This window comes from Juglans microcarpa x Juglans regia, chromosome 2D (assembly GCF_004785595.1).
Source record: "Juglans microcarpa x Juglans regia isolate MS1-56 chromosome 2D, Jm3101_v1.0, whole genome shotgun sequence".
In the NCBI taxonomy this organism is placed as follows: Eukaryota; Viridiplantae; Streptophyta; class Magnoliopsida; order Fagales; family Juglandaceae; genus Juglans; species Juglans microcarpa x Juglans regia.
The window spans coordinates 2,864,877-2,881,712 of record NC_054596.1 but is presented as its reverse complement, the minus strand read 5'-3'; the positions used below and the strand labels follow the sequence as shown (position 1 = coordinate 2,881,712).

Below are 16,836 nucleotides of genomic sequence, written 5' to 3'. Positions count from 1 at the left end.
ATTCATAGTGTTGCTCAAGCCATCTGCTCTAATATCAAAGCTTTATAATTAATCATTCTGATAAAAAATAGTTATTTAAAATTAAGAAGTTAATTGATATGATTGTAGATGACAAAATTCATAATAAAAATAATATTTGTTTAACGGTTTTGATAAAGGGATACAGCCTTCAACCAATTCCATACAAATACAATTAGGGAAATTCTTTTTTTAAACTGTAAGAAATTCGGATGATTCTAATGAACAAGAAATTAGAGCGATGCCGCAGTTACGGGCTGATTCATGGACATATGCATGGGCCACTCACATTTTTATAACCGTTCACTATAATGATGTTCAATTGTCCGTGAATCAGCCCGTTTTCCTATCGTTTCGAAGAGTAGAGGCCCATGAACTGAGACCCATCATGTCTTCTAGATGTTAATTCCCTAGGCCCAATCAACCGGCCCACGTAGAGAGAGAGAGAGAGAGAGAGAGAGAGAATAGGGGTTGAATTTGGTTTTTCGTTATTCTTTCAGGTACCACTTCCAGGAAGCGACTTTCTCCGATGCGCATCGGAGCAGGGAGGTGTGACGCAGTTCGTTCTCTCTCTTTACAGACTATAGAAGAAAAATAGGACACGGAGCTCAAACCGAGAAGCAGCAAACATGAGAGGTGGCGATGGGATCTTAGGCAACAGAGAAGTAGAACGAAGAAATGTATTTGTGAGCACCACAAGGAGAAAATGGCTGAAACGGCGAGAGATATGGCTTGTTGTTCTAGGTGTCATTCTTCACGCCGTTTACATGATGAGCATTTTCGATATCTACTTCAAGACTCCCATTGTACACGGCATGGATCCCGTCGCGCCCCGCTTCAGCGCCCCGGCCAAGCGCCTCGTGCTGCTAGTCGGTACGTTCTACGGAAAATCGCACTCTACATGTTCGTCGAATTGTCTTGCTGCAGTATTTTGCTCTATTTTGTTCTTTTGGCGAAAACTCTCTTGGCGTTGTATACGGAATGGGCTGGGTTCGTATTGTGTATAGTACTAATAGGAGAGATCCATTTTTTGAGTTTACGCTATTTAGTTAACTTTAAATTAGTCGTTTGAGGTCTAAGGTTTTTCATTTTTTTAAAAATAAATATTTGGGTTTTTGAGTCCTTGTCGACGGATCATTGACGGAGTTGGAAGTGAGAAGTTTCTCTTATAGAATTCATTTGTTGTTAAGACTGACTTAACTAGAAATTTGAGTAAGCTGTAAAATTTGGAACTTTGTTTTAATTGGGAAAAATGTTTATGCAGCTGATGGTTTGCGTGCCGACAAGTTCTTTGAGCCGGATTCTGAAGGACATTATAGAGCTCCATTTTTAAGAACCATAATTAAAGGGCAAGGTCGCTGGGGAGTATCTCATGCACGCCCTCCAACTGAGTCGAGGCCTGGACATGTTGCCATAATTGCTGGTTTCTATGAGGATCCTAGTGCTGTTACAAAAGGTGGATTGTCTATTTTCTTGTGCCAAAGTTACCGTTGTGCTTCTTTCACTTTTATCATTATCCTCGTTGCATTCTGTCCGGACACTAAGGTAATCCATTCCGTTCACAGGATGGAAAGCTAATCCAGTTGAATTTGATTCGGTATTTAACCGAAGCCGGCATACATTTGCTTTTGGGAGCCCTGACATTATTCCAATCTTCTGTGGTGCTGTGCCACACAGCACGTGGAATGCCTATCCTCATGAGTTTGAAGACTTTGCAACTGGTTCAAATACAATCTCTGACCACAAATATTTTTATTAATTAATGTTATGATAAGTAAAGGCTCAAAGGGAATGGAAGGCTAAGATAGTTATATTTACATTTTAGAAATTAACTTCTATAACTCACTTTTATTCATGAATTATCAATTCAATATTGTTGATGCAGATGCATCCTTTTTGGATGAGTGGTCTTTTGATCAATTTCAGAGCCTTTTGAATAGGTCCAGTGAAGACTCAAAGTTGGAGAAGTTACTCCTGCAGGATAATCTTGTTGTATTTCTGCACCTACTTGGTTGTGATTCGAATGGTCATGCACATAGGCCCTATTCCTCCATCTATCTCAATAATGTAAAGGTTGTTGACAGTATTGCCGAAAGGGTGTACCATCTGATTGAAGATTATTACAAGGACAACAGTACAGCATATATATTTACGGCTGATCATGGAATGAGCGACAAAGGTTGAAACTTCCATTAACTTCATTTTTTTTTTTTTCTAAAACTCTTTTGCTTGACAGTCACTTGATGTTGATACTTTGATATAAGCAAGCCGTCTTCTGATACCTCCTTAAGGTTTGCACTTTGTCGAAGGCATCCTTAATTGGTTAAAAGTTTGTAGCACGAAAGAAATAGCATCAAAATGTTTCATGTTTATATGCATACCTGACTACTTCTTGGCCTTGAATATGGATGCTAGTAAACATTATCTGTTTTTTACATATGTTGTTGTAGAGTCCGTTTGTTAAGATGTTCTCTATTTGGTTTCCTTCGGGCTAACTTTTCTATTTGTTATCCCGAAATCATTTTTTCCCTGATACTTCAACTTGCTTTGAAATCTGATCCTGACACAATTGCGATTTTATTGATAGGAAGCCATGGAGATGGGCATCCTTCAAACACTGATACACCACTTGTTGCATGGGGAGCTGGTATTAAATATCCCAAGCCAATGTCGAGCACCAACCATTCTCATTGCAGTTTCCGTTTTGTAGATGAACATATGCATGACACACCAACACCTACAGAATGGGGCCTCCATGGCATAGAAAGAGTTGATGTCAATCAAGCTGATATTGCACCACTTATGGTTGTAAATTTTTTTCCCTTAATTTTTTATTCTCCAAGCCTATATCCATTGAAACATCCTCCATTTTACTGATCCCATGTCCTTGATGGATTTTGTTTCAGTCCACTCTTATTGGTTTGCCATGTCCTGTTAACTCTGTTGGAAGTCTTCCCCTCGATTACATTAACATGATCGAGGTATGTTCATTAAGCTTTTATTAATAGTTGAATTCTCTTATCTTGATAAATAACGACAAGCATCTCAGTTTCTTTTTAACATCTTGTTGTGTTATTGATAATTGAATTGGGCCTTCTCAGTTAAATGAATAGAGGAGTAACAATTTATAGTTCACCATAATCTTCAGGCAGAAATATTTTCGTTCTTAAAACTTCTAGTTGATTATTTGCATCAATCCAACTTGAATTGAAATTGGTAGATAAGTGATGGAGATTTTCATTTATTTTAATTTCAGGTGGAAGAAGTTCACGCTGTGTTAGCTAATACAGAGCAGGTTCTCAACCAGTTTCTTCGCAAGTCATGTATCCCGTATATCAATTTAATGTCAAGTAATATAGTCCTTAATGGATATCACTTTCTTGAAGCTTTGAGTAGTATATCTTTTGTTCCTCGCAGATAAATATTTTTGTAGGAGCTAATGGAAATAAGTTTTTTTTCTTAAATATTTGTTTGGAATAAGAAAAGTCTTCTCTTTAACCCATTGTGTTTCTATTTCTGATTTTCATTTTTGTGCACTAATTTTCTTCCCAATTGAACTCATTGTGTAATACCTGTATGATACTTTCACAGCATTGCTTCTTTGAAAAATGTTTATATTAAGTCTTCTTCCTAATTTAGTCTTAGCTATTCTGGTGGCGATAGAAAGAAAAGGTGGTAGGGGATGAGCTGTGTGATTTATGTTTGTTTTCTTAACTTGCTTAGATATAAAGCAGTCGAATTCATTATATTTCAAGCCTTTCAAACCATTAGCCAATTGTTCCTCCATACTGGATCAAATTGAGCATCTAATTTCTTTTAGAGACTATGAAGCTGCTATGAAGCTACTGGAAAATCTCAGAAGCTTGGCACTTCAAGGGCTTCATTATTTTCAAACATATGATTGGCTGATGCTTATGACTGTAATTACTCTTGGTTATATTGGTTGGATGATCTATCTTGTTCTCCACATCCTGCAATCTTATACTTCACTGCCAGGAAATATGTTAAGAAAGGAGCAAGCGGTTCACCAGAGGAACTATACCAGAAAGGTAATGTCTCTATAACTTAACCTCCAAGATGTATTAGGATCATTAAAAGTGAAGTAAGGGAGAAGTGAAATGAAAAAAAGAACAAAGAAGTTTAAAAAGGTGGGAGGAAAAGGAAAAGAGAACAGGCTGGAATAAAAATTTGACCTCTTGTGTTGTTTTTGCTAACTATGCATTTCATGTCTAATATGCCTCATTTGCTTGGCAGGTATACCTATTTGGATGCATGCTCATGGGATTACTTTCTGTTTTACTGTTTCTGGAGCACTCTCCTCCTCTTTATCATGCCTATGCTACAATGACAGTATTTCTCTGGACACAAATTGTTAGTGAATATTGGCTCATAAAAGCATTATGGAAGCACTTACATGGAAGAAAATTCAATTACATCGTCAAACTTTTAGTGACTACTGCTGTGTCAGTGGTCATTCTTGAATTCCTGGTATGGATATCAATATATTATATGTTGTCCTGCTGTAGTCATGATGACGTAATAGCCTTCATTCCAACCGATGTTTTCTGGTACCTTGTGCAGGTGAATAGTTTCACTGACAGGAAGCTCTACACTTGGTGCTTCCTGACCATTGGGGTCGCAGCTTCTCTTTATCTTTATAACTCAATTCCATGGAGATCTGGCATTCCAATTTTTGTTTGCATTGCATTTTGGTTTTTGTCTGTGTTTACATTGATGCCAGCAGAAATCCCAGATAACAATCAATTAGTGTAAGTCACTTTCCTTGTGTTTACATTTCCTATTGTGTGGATATGATGAAGGCAATGTATATGTTTAGGTTATGGTTTTGAACTTTTGAAACGATTTTAAATTTTTGAACTGAGAAGAAGGGAATTTTAAATGTTAGTTAGCATGAACGCAAACCCTCAATACAATGCATTTCTTCAATTGACATGCTAAGGGCTGACAAAGCTTTGTACACACAAGGTGGATATGCTGATTGACGGATTAACCATCTTTTAAAACTTCTTAACATTTATAGGTGTCTTCTCATCTATGTGATCATTTTACCATTAATTCTTTGTCATGGCTCATAAAATGTCTGTCATGTTTTCATTTTCCATGGTTCTTCGTGAATACTCAATCAGTCTACTTTTCTTTCACCTGCGATAATTGTGTAAATTTTTTAAAAAATTTAATCCTCTTTTTTTAATGGGTAAAAATACTTGTATAACGATAATTATTTGTAATCAGAGCACTCAAGAGGAAATTATTTATGGCAAGAGGCTCATCTATTAGTTGATTTCATTTGTATAGGTTGAATATGTGTTGGAACACAGTTGAGTACATTTGTGTCTCTATAACTGTTTGGGCTATGAATTGCTTTAAATCCACTAACAAAAACTGCCCTTTGCATTTGAGATGTGAAATTTCCATTATTGCTTTCCATCAGTCAGTAACTGTGCAGGTTGCCATCTTATGTTTTGTTCGTGTGGAATTAAGACAGGAATTCAGTTATTGAAATGATTACTTAATGAGATCCACAATTATGACAAATAATAGCGTGTTCGCTATCAGAGGTCAAAGTTTATCAGTTACATATGGGTGATCCTGATTGCATTGTATGTGTGTTAACATTAACTTCTGCAGAATTGTGAGTGGAGCTATGATTATCTTGATAGGAATAGTTGCAAGGTGGCTAAATCTGCATGCTGAAGGGAAATATTGGCTAAGTATCTCTAATCATGAAGTAAAGAAACCCGAGTTTCCCATGCTCTTTCAGTTACAGGTGCGTAGCTTGGCTTTACCTTTCACTGTATTACAATTAACTACATATGTTGCTGTACAGATTGAATGATTACTCCTTTTTTTTAAATGACAACCAGGCTCTTTTGGTTGGTTTATCTTCGGTGATGGTGTCATTATCAACATCTCATAGAACACAGAAGCAAGAACTACTTGCATTACACCAGCTGATAAATTGGTCTATAGCTGGTATACTCTTGCACTCTTCCTGCTTTGCTTGATGTTGACTTCTGCTGTCTGGGCTTTCCATGAAGACAACATCAAACTCTAACTTTAACTCTTATTCTTTTCGAGTTCTGATTTTCTTCTATAATGGTGATTGTTCTCTTGTACTGTATATAACTCAACCCATGCCATGCATGGTGTGCTAATCATTTTAGAACCTGTCCCACGCCCAGAGAAAGGATGAAGTTTATACCAATTGATTCTTTCTTACCATAAGCCAAAGATTCATGGTAGTGATGCTAGTACATGTAGTTTCCCTTCTTAGAATGTATTTAGGTGTTCTTCTGTATACTTCCTGTGTACACGGGCTATGACTATTTCATTCATATCAATAATATTTATCTCTTACTTATAAAAAAAAAGTACATGTAGTTTCATGAAAGTATTTGTTGAAAAACAGAAAAGAGCTTCAAACAATGGGTCTGCAGAACTTTATGCATGAGGGAATGCCTAAGGTAATATGATGGTTCATAACTAATACATCAGTTTTTTGTTAAACCCGGTAATAATAGAGGATAAAACTTTGTAAAGTATAGTCCCTATATTTTGAAATTGTCTTTTGAAAGACGTTGTACCTAGCCTGTATCCATATTTGCAGCTGACAGCCCATAGATTGGTTAGGCTCATGGTTAAGAAATGGTGTGAGCATGCCATCAAAGACCCACCATCAGTAACTGGCTAATTTGAATATCTGAAACAATAGGAGCACTTATGTGGACAATATTCAGGATTTCTTGTCTTTAATTTATCGTTCTTAGAATGTATTTAGGAGCACTTATGTATACTTCTTGTGTACAAGGGCTATACTTTTTCATCCATATATATAATATCTATCTTTTACTGAAAAAAAAAAAGAATATCTGAAAGATCTTCTGAGTTTTTGTTCTTTATCAGCACTTAATATTTTATTATATTACAACTTATCAAAAAAAAAAAAAAAACTTTCTTATATTACAAAACCGAACCGATATTCCTGTTTGATCATGGAAGCTTCTTGATTCTACATGTGTGCATTCCTATTTTCACTTCATGGTACTCATTGCGGAGTTTCCACTACTTGAAGCATATGCAAATGAACATTACCTATCTATCTCAATTCACCTGTTAGTTTTTGTATAATAGGTTTTTCGATGGTTCTCCCGTTATTTTCAGCAAATGGCCTCTTGTCCCGGCTTACTTCTATATTTCTAGGTTTTGCACCCACGTTCCTTCTTCTATCTATTGGGTATATATCTCGTTTATAAGCAACTGTGGTGGTATTCATTTAACAGCTTCATGAAAAACAGCTATTCTTTTTCTTTCTTTACATTTTTTCCTCTTTTTCAAACTTTTGCAGATATGAAGCTGTCTTTTATGGTGCTCTGGCTCTTGTACTAATGGCATGGATAATATTTGAAAACACAGTTTTATACTTTAGTAAGGTTAAGAAATCTTCAGCTTCCACTAATAATGAGAATGACAGTGTCATTTTTAAACTTGATGAGAGATGCTTGCAGCTGTCTGATGTGAGAATCCCTTTAATCTTTGTAAGTCACATCCTTTTTCTTGTTATAGTTTCATTTATACATCTTAATCAATTTTGACCATATGTAAATATGTCTAGTTTGGATTAATTCTCAGTATAGTGAGGTTGACTAGATGTTTTTCAAATATTTGTTCTTTTCCTTATGGTCACCAAGTAATTTCGGAACAATATCAGCCTTGCGTTTTTTTTTTTTTTTTTTTTTTTTTTTCCGTTTTAAGTAGTTTTCTTGTTTGGTGGTTATTTTATATTCATCCTTTCACGAAGTAATGTTGGTGGAGATTTTCTCAGATATTGACTTTATAGATTTGTAATAGGAGAGAGGCTAGGAACAGGATGTGGTGTAAAGATAGAATTTACACCCTCCAATGGTCGGACGACACATCATCATTCTAAGAAGATTACAATAAAACCGCCCGTACAATCCTTCCTCTCTTTCTCTCCTTCTCCCCTCTCTCTTTGTGCTCTCTCTCTCCTCAAGCCGCGCCCCCAGTCTCTCTCCTCTCAAGAATGCTGACCAGGAGCAGTACTTATCTTCCACAAATATACAACTTACATTGATTAATGTAAGGACTCGATTTTGGAATCATTCTCAAACCGTGTGAATGAGAAAGAAGAATCTGGGTCTGTAGCCAATGATTTGAAGAACAAAATGAAGAAACTTAATGCAGTGAGGTGCCAGGAAATGGATAATGTGGCCATGGGTGGAGTGGGTTTTGGTTTTGTGCAAACTGGTGGGTTTCTAAGGTTTGTGGAGTGGACCCATTTGCATAATTATTTGCTTAAGGCTGCGATGGATTGAGAAGGGGTGCGGCTTGAGGAGAGAGACTGAGAGACGGGATTGCATGGGAAAATCACCTCAGACGGGTCTTGTTGTAATATTCTCTGAAAGATGACGTGTCATCCGGCTATTGGAGGGTCTAAACTCTCTCTTTACACCACATTTGGTTTGAAGTTATTCTCTTGTAATAGTGATAGGGTTTGCAATGATTGGTGTGCAATTACCAATGATAAGATTGGGGTTTTAGTAACCTGTTTTTTATGCTTATTGTGTGAATAATTCAACGGCACAGCTTTGTAAGTTACAGAGAATCTAGAGACAGAGATGCAAAGAAATCTAGGCAACTATGTATGTCTTCCCTTCTTCTGGCTACTCCCAGATAATGAAATCAATGGCTCTGCTTGAAATTCTGTGAATGCTGATATTTAAGCTGATTTACTGTATATCAGTACGTTGAACTTAGATTTTTCGTAATTCTCCCGATTTCAAGAAATAGAATGATTTGCATTGTATAGAGTTGTATCACAATCAAAATGGTCATGATATTGACATGTGTGTCTCTTTTGGCTTTTTTGCTTTCTTTTTAGATGATTTTATTCAACGTTGCCTTCTTTGGAACGGGAAATTTTGCAAGTATTGCTAGCTTTGAGATTTCCTCTGTCTATCGGTTCATTACGGTCTTCAGTGTAAGTAAAGATTTTCCTTTGATGTGTATCACTTTCTTATTAGAAATCTGTTACTGAGCTGATATAGTTTACTTTTAAATGCAGCCGTTTCTGATGGCAGCCCTACTTATATTCAAGCTATTTATACCATTCATGCTCGTCATGTGAGTGAAATAAATGTATTTTTGTTTTTCTATTTCTAATGAAAAAATGATCGCATAAATTCTTCACTTTGAAAAGTTATTTTCCAGTTGCAATGGCATGTCAAAAAGGAGAACAAACTAAGATTTACCTGGACGGGGTCAATAGGTGATCAAGAAGGCCGATGGCCTAGGTTGGTGACCTCCATTGCACATAGGAGGGGTGCCCGCCTAAGAGTGGGAGAGCCTACATCATAATTTGTGGCATTGGGGGCCTAAAATTTAACTTAAAAAAAAAAAAAAAAAAAAAAGGAATAAAAGGGAAAACAACTCTAAAATAAAAATATTGAGGGTCTGTTTCTTTCTTTCTTTTTTGCGTACAATCATATTCATTTTTTCACTATCATCAGTGAGAACCATTTTAGGAAGTCTCTGTCCAGATAGCCAAAACTCAAAAGTCTCGATTGCTATAGCTTCCAGCACAACATAAATCTGCAGTCCTTATATTGCTTGTTTTGGTTTGAATTGCAGATGTTCGTTCAGTGCAATAACCAAACTACACCGACTTCCACGTTTGGGATGCTATTTTCTTGTTATAATATTTTCAGATGTAATGACCATTCACTTCTTCTTCCTGGTAAGAGCATTATTTTCTTCACCTGGCCCTTTGTTTTCATTGGTCCTCATTTCTTTCCCATCACATAAAATGACTCTTCTTTTTGTTGCTCGGTATAATAGACAGTACAAATATTTTCAATACTCAAGTGAAAATATGAAACTCACATTTGTGGTTAGGAGTTTTTAGTCACTGTAATCATTATTTATTGATCATGTGCTTGTCTTGCAAATACATGTCATTAATGGGCCTGGAATTTTTTTCTGGTCCAGCTTGGGAACTTTTTTTATTGGTGTTAATGTCTTGCTGGGCCAAGTTATCCCGTGAACTAAACGAAACTTACCTAGTTGGAATTTTTAGACTATCCAGATTAATGTCAGATTAATCATTCATTTTCGAGTCCCACCAAACCCAAAGCTCCCTGCTTCCATTGACTTGGCTGACTAACTTGTCCAGTTTTTCTTGAATGGTAAGAAATTATGACTTTATTGATAAAAAAATGACTTTGTGGATAGTTTTATATTGTCTGTTTGTCACGACGAAAGTAAAGTAATGGGAAATTGTGACTAGAGTTTGAGGTCGAGACAATGTATGGAATCATTGGGGGTGGTCCTACTGACTTTGTGAAGTATATCAGGTTCGGAACACAGGAAGTTGGATGGAAATTGGGAACAGCATCAGCCATTTCGGAATCATGAGTGCCCAAGTTGTTTTTGTGCTTTTACTCTTTGCACTCACAAATATATACACGAAAGATATCCAGTGTAATTCAGCACTGGCAACTTCTCATAAAGCGATGTGAGCCAAATCAAATTGGGAGATTCGGCATCAGCATTGGCCGTCTGCTTTCCTTGAAGGTTAGCGTTTTCGTTCCTACAGCGGCTTTCCTGGATATTTAAGAGCGGCTTCTCATCCCACATCGTTGTGAACGCATGCATGCGTGGTACAGGTGCTTTTATGTCTTTGTCTTTTACCAGAAACGCCAGGTTCACGTCTTTGTAGAATTATTTGCCATCTATTTATGTCGTTGTACAAGAACATTGTACCAATGGGATTTTTCAGATGTCCCCCATTCATTTGGCAGTCATGGCTGTATGTTTTGCATATTTACGAAAGACTTTCCTAGCTTATTGATATTTGCAAGCTATAATGTGTACGGATATCATTGTTACGGTTTTAATATATATGGAAAATTTTATACATCATATTATTATCTTACTTTCATTCCACTAAGTAGATGTGACATATTTATCATTATTAAATGATCATTTATTGCATGTCTCTTTATCATCTAATGGTGATACATGCGTCATATACTATTTAGTATAATCAAAATAAGATGAGAGTGTGGTGTATAGCATTACTTGTGGCAGTGCAGATGGGTGGATGATGAGCATAATTAATAAACAAGAGAGTCATTTAAACAATTATTTGGAATCTTCATTAAGCATTAAACCCGCAAATTTGAATTTCATGGAGATTATAATTATAACATGATTCTATCAAAATTGTTATTATCGTGCCACCATTATTGTCGTATCCATCCATATTGTAATTATCGTCCGTTGCCATTGTTACTCCCCCAAGTCCCACGGCAACTACTAGTCGACCTCAGTCAACTACCAGCAAAATCAATACAATCGACAGCATGCAGTCTACTCCATGTGATTGCATTTCCTTGAATCTATCCTTTCAAAAGTTCCAAAGGGAAAAAATAAAATAATTTCGTATTTCACGTTTCAATGGAAAAAAAGGCGTCGTTTTCTAGGATCTATTTGTAGCTATCAAAGAATAATTTTTATGGATAATTTTAGCTGGTTGCTCTCATCATATTCCAATCATATAATGTTGGTGTAAGATTGTGTATAATTCCGTAGATCAGTTCCATATATATATATATATAGCATTTTCCGGTTATGAATTTACTGCCTAACTACCCATGCATGTCTCTGTAATTACTTACAAGTTATATTGACTTGCTCTGCCGGTCGTCTGGTCCTTAATTTCCTATGTTTGACTCAGTAGCTATTGTCCATTTCTTAAATGTTAAGTTTCTTCGAAGTTACTCGGCTAAGCTGCAAAGTCAGATTGATATATTCTTTTTTCTCTCGGCTAAGCTTGGTATCGATTCTACTAATTGTTCATTTCTATAAAGCCAAATCAGTATTGCTGCTTGCGATAGCACATCTAACAAGGCAGTAGAGGATGAGCCAATCTCCATTGTAAGTTAAAAATTCAGTACTGCAGTTCTTTTGCTTTTTTTCCTTTTCTTTGTTGGTTTTGTTTCTGTTCTTTCTTCATGTTGTTTTTTCGACCAAGACATCTCTTACTCAAAATTTGTTACAGATTTGCATTTCTTGACTATTATTTTTTCCCTTTGATTCTTTATACCAGATTTAGCAGTGGGTCAGAATTAGGAAATTTGGCTGTGACCTCTGGTGTCCTGAGCGATTCATGGGATGTAATTTCTGCACTTTACAGAGAAATCAACAACGTATCATCCTCGGATTTCCCTGTTATATTCAAGATTGATGATAAGCGACCAAACTGTAACATCATTGCTTTTGTTACTTGGCCTCCTTGTACCAAAGAACATCTTCAAGCAATAGGAGCATCAGATGTTGTTTCATCGTCAGCTCTCAAAGATACACTTCCACTCTTTGAATTCCTCTGCTCCAAAACCAACCCATGTTTCTCCATTAACAAACTAGCTGTTGAGTGTTTTAAGTCTATCCGTGGAGTGCTCCCTTTCTTGAGATCTCAGGTACCTCTGGTTCTCTGTCCTGAAAATTTCCTCTCTTTTATTTATTTATTTGCGTTTTACTTTTCTCGGTGATCCATGTCTCGAGCTGCATGGGTCAAACTCCCTGCACAACGTTTCATTTCGTTGAAAGTTCTTTGTAACTACCAAGCTATGCTACGCTTTACCTCGTGTCGTTTATGTGTTAGTCTTACATATACCCGTACTTACCACCACATGATTGAACTTAGTGGTTTGGAAGATAGCTATGCAATGTACTTTTAAGGTCTTTGTATACTTAAATATATAATTTTTTTGTCTTTTTGTTGGGTAAAATGACGGGGATCAAGGGGTTAGAGTTGGAGTTGGGTGTTCAGGTAGAGTTTTAGTTCTAGGAGAAACAATGGGTTGGGGTCGGGTTTGGTGTTTTTTGGATTGTTTTTCCACGGACTTTTTGGATTATTTTGAGCAAGGTATTTTCTTGTATATATTCAGTGTTGTAAAATGACATTGAGAACGATCAATTGCCCTGTTTTTAATGTCGTATAAGATTCATATCTCAATGCAGATTTCGGATTCCAAGCCATTAATTATAAGTGGACACGGCCTGGGAGGATCTGTCGCCTCTCTCTTCACCTTATGGCTGCTATCAGAAATCAATTTATCAAAAACCAAACGCCCACTTTGCGTCACTTTTGGTTCACCCCTTATTGGTGATGAAGACCTGAAAGAAGCTATACTACAATACTCAGTATGGAACTCTTGCTTTCTGCATGTAGTTTCTGCCCAAGATCCACTCCCCAGAGTCTTAACTTCAACCCTCAATCCTCCTTCCACTGAATCAGCTTCCCGAACTAATGAATACAAGCCTTTTGGCACATTTATGTTGTGTTCGGAACTGGGTTTTACTTGTTTTGAGGACCCCGAGTTAATTTTAGTGTTTTTGACGGCAACCTACTCAGAGGTCTCGCCGCAGTTCCTTGACTATAAGCCAGTTGTCGAACAGCTCAAGCTTAAGGTAATTTGCAAGGACACAAGCTGGTTGGATGTATCTATTTCGCAACCATTACGGGAAGGCAATACTGTGCAAGTATTAGCAACCGGACTCGGACAGGTGCAACCTTTGGTAGCTAGCTCAATTTCAATTCAATCCGGACAATAATATATGTAACTGCATGCAATGCTTTTTTGACTCACACATATATATGTCATGATATGTGCACATACCTAATTGAGTCGAACCAAAACGTGCAATGCTTCTTACTAGCTGAAAATCACAAGCATTTTATATATCAAGACCTTGATTTGTGTTAAATTTGAGATCTTACAAATTAAACCGCACTTCTTGTTCAACTCAACTCATTTAAAGCCGTTGCAGCAGCAACCATGGCAGAATATCGACATCAACGATCTGATTGCAAAGGCAGAAAAACGGAAATTCTCATTGATGAGACAGGTTTTTGATCCGTCCATGGAGCTGAATGACATCAAAATAAACATGGCCCAGCTGGAATGGTATAAGAAGACTTCTAAAGATAGTGGAATTGGATATTATGACAGCTATAAGAATCAAAGCTTCACAAGTGATCAAGATGTTGAGAAGTATAAGAAAACCCTCACGTGCTACTGGCAGAGATTAGTTGATGAAGTAGACAAAAAGCCCCAGAAGGAAGGCGCCTCCTTTCGTACCCGCTGGCTCTTTGGAGGAACCAACTACCGAAGGATGATTGAACCTCTGGACATTGCTGCATTCTACAGAGATGGCCACACGGACTACTTACAAGAAAGGCCCAAACATTACAAACTATTGGAGCAATGGCTGAATGACGATGCGAGACCTGCAAGCAATCGAAATATTAATTCCAAGAAGAAAAACGTGGAGGCTAATCTGACCGAGGATTCTTGCTTCTGGGCACACGTCGAGGAGGCTCGCATTTCATGCAAATTAATGCTGATCCGTAACAGCGAGTCGAGCATCGTGGACTTGGAGGGACCACATAAATCCAACCTGATTGCATTTGAAGGCTATGTATGGGGGTTGCTCAGGAATTATGCAATATCGCCTGAGATTTTCTTAACAAAGAGCAGCTTCATGGGATGGTGGAAAGAGTACGAGGAAATTATAGCTAAAGGTATTATGGGAACTTCTCACAGTTCGCCACTCGCCGAGTTAATGAAGACCCGCCGGTACAGCCATTATGCTACTGGCTCTCTAGAGTTCCCTGAAATTTGTATGCAATAATCAAAGCTTTCGACATCCATGTGCACTTGGTTTTTAATTTGTGTGGGATTCCGAAGCCATTCCCCAACAATGCGTGAAGGGGTTTTTCCCAATGTCTTCTGTGCTTGCTATTTTTGGGTTGTATTTGAGCACACTTTCTATGGAATTATGAAAAAAATGGCTTTCTGTCTTTGTTTCTTCTTCCCTTTCTTTTAATGGCAAAGGAAGTATGCAAGTACCATACCTTTGGATGAATGACTTTTGTAGTAACGCACGTAGAGCTCTACGGACCAATCTCATCTTCAAACTTAAAAGAAGTTTAAAAAAACTCCTCGTCAAACTCGTGCCGTGGACAAGGTATGGCTAAGCAGAATGAAAATAACAGAGAGAGGATTGTTGTTGTCCTAGGCCAACTTAATACTCACGAAGGTGTGGGGCTTAGGAAAAGACAACTAGGGAAGGTGTGTGAACAACAGCTTTATTGAGGTAGGATCATGGATGAGATAGCTAGCAAGCAGATGGAGCAGAGCTCAGCTTTTGACCCAATAATCATGTCATGTACGTAACTATCTCTGTTTCGTGGGAAGCTGTTTAAGGCTTGCGATCGGATGCTTTCTTGTTTCTTGCGGCCTAGAGTTGCACCTTGCCTTTTTGTTAGGCCCTCTCTACTTTCTTCCAAGTCCTATCTGAAAATCCCTTTGTTTTCTACCCTTCATCGTCCTTTTTTTGTTTGTGAATGCTTCCACCGACACATGAATTCCGGTGCTCTTTTTTTCTTTCCAATATTTTTGTTCTACTAAAATTATCATTCATTTAATATATAGAGTTGTAAGAGAGTTATAAATTATTTATTTTTCATACTAGTTTATGACTCCATTACTTATAGAATTAAAAGAGCACAACTAGAGAAAAAAGTAAAAGAACTTTAATGCTGTGTTTGATAAGTAAAATAGTCTCAGATTACTTTACTAATATTCACAAACAAGTCATTATAATTTACAAAATTTTTATTTTTTTTATTATTATTCACAGATCATCTGAGATCACCACAATATCAAAACGCAGCCAAATGAAAGTAATTAATTCAAAGATATTGTTGAGTTTTCATCAAATGAGAAAATAAATGATATAGTTAAAAACAAAACTCTCCACTTCAAAAATTAAACATGATAATTAGTTGATCTTACATTTCCTATTTTTGAGTTGAAACGGACAGGCAAGTATAAGCCATAAAATGAGATAATTATAGTATTTATTTTAGAAAAATTTTACTCAATAATCTTACATCATATTCCTGTAAAGGAAAAAATAAATAAAAGAATAAAAGCATATAAATGATGTAAGGGATGTGAATAGAAAACTTTTTTTAAAAAACAAAACTAAAATTATGAAATAAAAAATAATAATTATATATTAATTGATGAGTGATGACTGAGTCCATCTGCACTTTACGCCGCAAGATCACCACCGTCAATCTATGGACAGAATTGAATGGGGCCCATCATATTAGAGAGCCGCGTTGTAAGATGAGTTGTCATCAAGCATTTATGATCCACCATGTGACCTAACGCAATCAGCGCAAAAGCTCATTGTTCAAACCCAAAAATACTCTCAATTATATTTTAATTTTTGTTTACTTTAATTTTAAAATAAATTATCAAATAACACTTTAATTATTTTATAATAAGTTCGAATTTCTATACCATTCATAATGCTAATAATTTTCTTTATTTTTTATTTTTTGCATTTAATTTAAACGGCTTTGTAGGTAAGAATAATGGCACCGTGTCCCCCCACAATACTTTCGCATCTACCATACTGGCATATCCTACGGTCCCAATTCACAGAGGCTCGAAAGATTCACCCATGTATGGTAGCTTTATACCCCTCCGTATCATAGTCATTTTGTCAAACACTGCAAAGGCATCTGAGTGATTTCGGGGCTTGTTTTGGTAAGCATCGGGGCCGTTTAACGTGTGTCCGGCGCCAACTGTCTGCATGTTGAGATTGTAATTCAAACACGAGGAGGCCCCACCCTTTCCCTAAACCACGCATCCCGTGATTGGTGGTGCAGAGAGTAACGCGTGCACTCTCTCTCTCTCT

At 36.8% G+C, this 16,836-nt stretch overlaps 2 protein-coding genes, 1 long non-coding RNA gene and 1 pseudogene across 6 annotated transcripts; 3 read left to right on the top strand and 1 right to left on the bottom strand.

Moving 5' to 3' along the window:
- Positions 1-486: 486 nt before the first annotated feature.
- On the top strand, positions 487-10,919 carry LOC121250999 (GPI ethanolamine phosphate transferase 1). 2 transcript variants are annotated; one of them, XM_041150277.1, is made up of 18 exons: positions 488-891; positions 1,283-1,474; positions 1,584-1,739; positions 1,904-2,197; positions 2,606-2,823; positions 2,925-2,999; positions 3,275-3,341; positions 3,742-4,067; positions 4,273-4,506; positions 4,600-4,787; positions 5,668-5,806; positions 5,904-6,012; positions 7,171-7,273; positions 7,385-7,574; positions 8,939-9,037; positions 9,122-9,180; positions 9,688-9,793; positions 10,410-10,919. In XM_041150277.1, exons 1-18 carry the CDS (start codon positions 648-650, stop codon positions 10,572-10,574), a joined length of 2,964 nt encoding a protein of 987 aa, XP_041006211.1. In that variant the 5' UTR covers positions 488-647; the 3' UTR covers positions 10,575-10,919. The 2 variants fall into 2 exon arrangements, with proteins under 2 accessions (XP_041006212.1, XP_041006211.1); XM_041150278.1 differs by lacking the exon at positions 9,122-9,180 and having other exon boundaries at positions 487-891.
- Positions 9,301-9,434, top strand: LOC121251325 (annotated as a pseudogene).
- A 668-nt stretch (positions 10,920-11,587) lies between the features above and the next one.
- LOC121250996 (senescence-associated carboxylesterase 101) lies at positions 11,588-14,925 on the top strand. Of its 3 annotated transcripts, none has more exons than XM_041150274.1 (4): positions 11,588-11,994; positions 12,167-12,536; positions 13,081-13,626; positions 13,894-14,925. In XM_041150274.1, exons 1-4 carry the CDS (start codon positions 11,978-11,980, stop codon positions 14,752-14,754), a joined length of 1,794 nt encoding a protein of 597 aa, XP_041006208.1. In that variant the 5' UTR covers positions 11,588-11,977; the 3' UTR covers positions 14,755-14,925. The 3 variants fall into 3 exon arrangements, with proteins under 3 accessions (XP_041006208.1, XP_041006207.1, XP_041006206.1); XM_041150273.1 differs by having other exon boundaries at positions 13,891-14,925; XM_041150272.1 differs by having other exon boundaries at positions 13,888-14,925.
- Positions 14,663-16,698, bottom strand: LOC121250998. Its single transcript, XR_005937908.1, has 2 exons — positions 16,371-16,698; positions 14,663-14,857 (listed from the first exon to the last, which is right to left on the bottom strand). It is a non-coding gene; the product is annotated as an uncharacterized LOC121250998 (long non-coding RNA).
- Positions 16,699-16,836: the final 138 nt, after the last annotated feature.

Coding starts and splice junctions, on each gene's coding strand:
- LOC121250996 (XM_041150272.1), top strand. Junction 12,537..13,080: donor TCCCTTTCTTGAGATCTCAG/GTACCTCTGGTT, acceptor ATCTCAATGCAG/ATTTCGGATTCCAAGCCATT. Junction 13,627..13,887: donor TAGCAACCGGACTCGGACAG/GTGCAACCTTTG, acceptor TTAAAGCCGTTG/CAGCAGCAACCATGGCAGAA.
- LOC121250999 (XM_041150277.1), top strand. CDS start 648: ATGAGAGGTGGCGATGGGATCTTAGGCAACAGAGAAGTAGAACGAAGA. Junction 3,342..3,741: donor CCAGTTTCTTCGCAAGTCAT/GTATCCCGTATA, acceptor TAACTTGCTTAG/ATATAAAGCAGTCGAATTCA. Junction 9,181..9,687: donor ATACCATTCATGCTCGTCAT/GTGAGTGAAATA, acceptor TTTGAATTGCAG/ATGTTCGTTCAGTGCAATAA.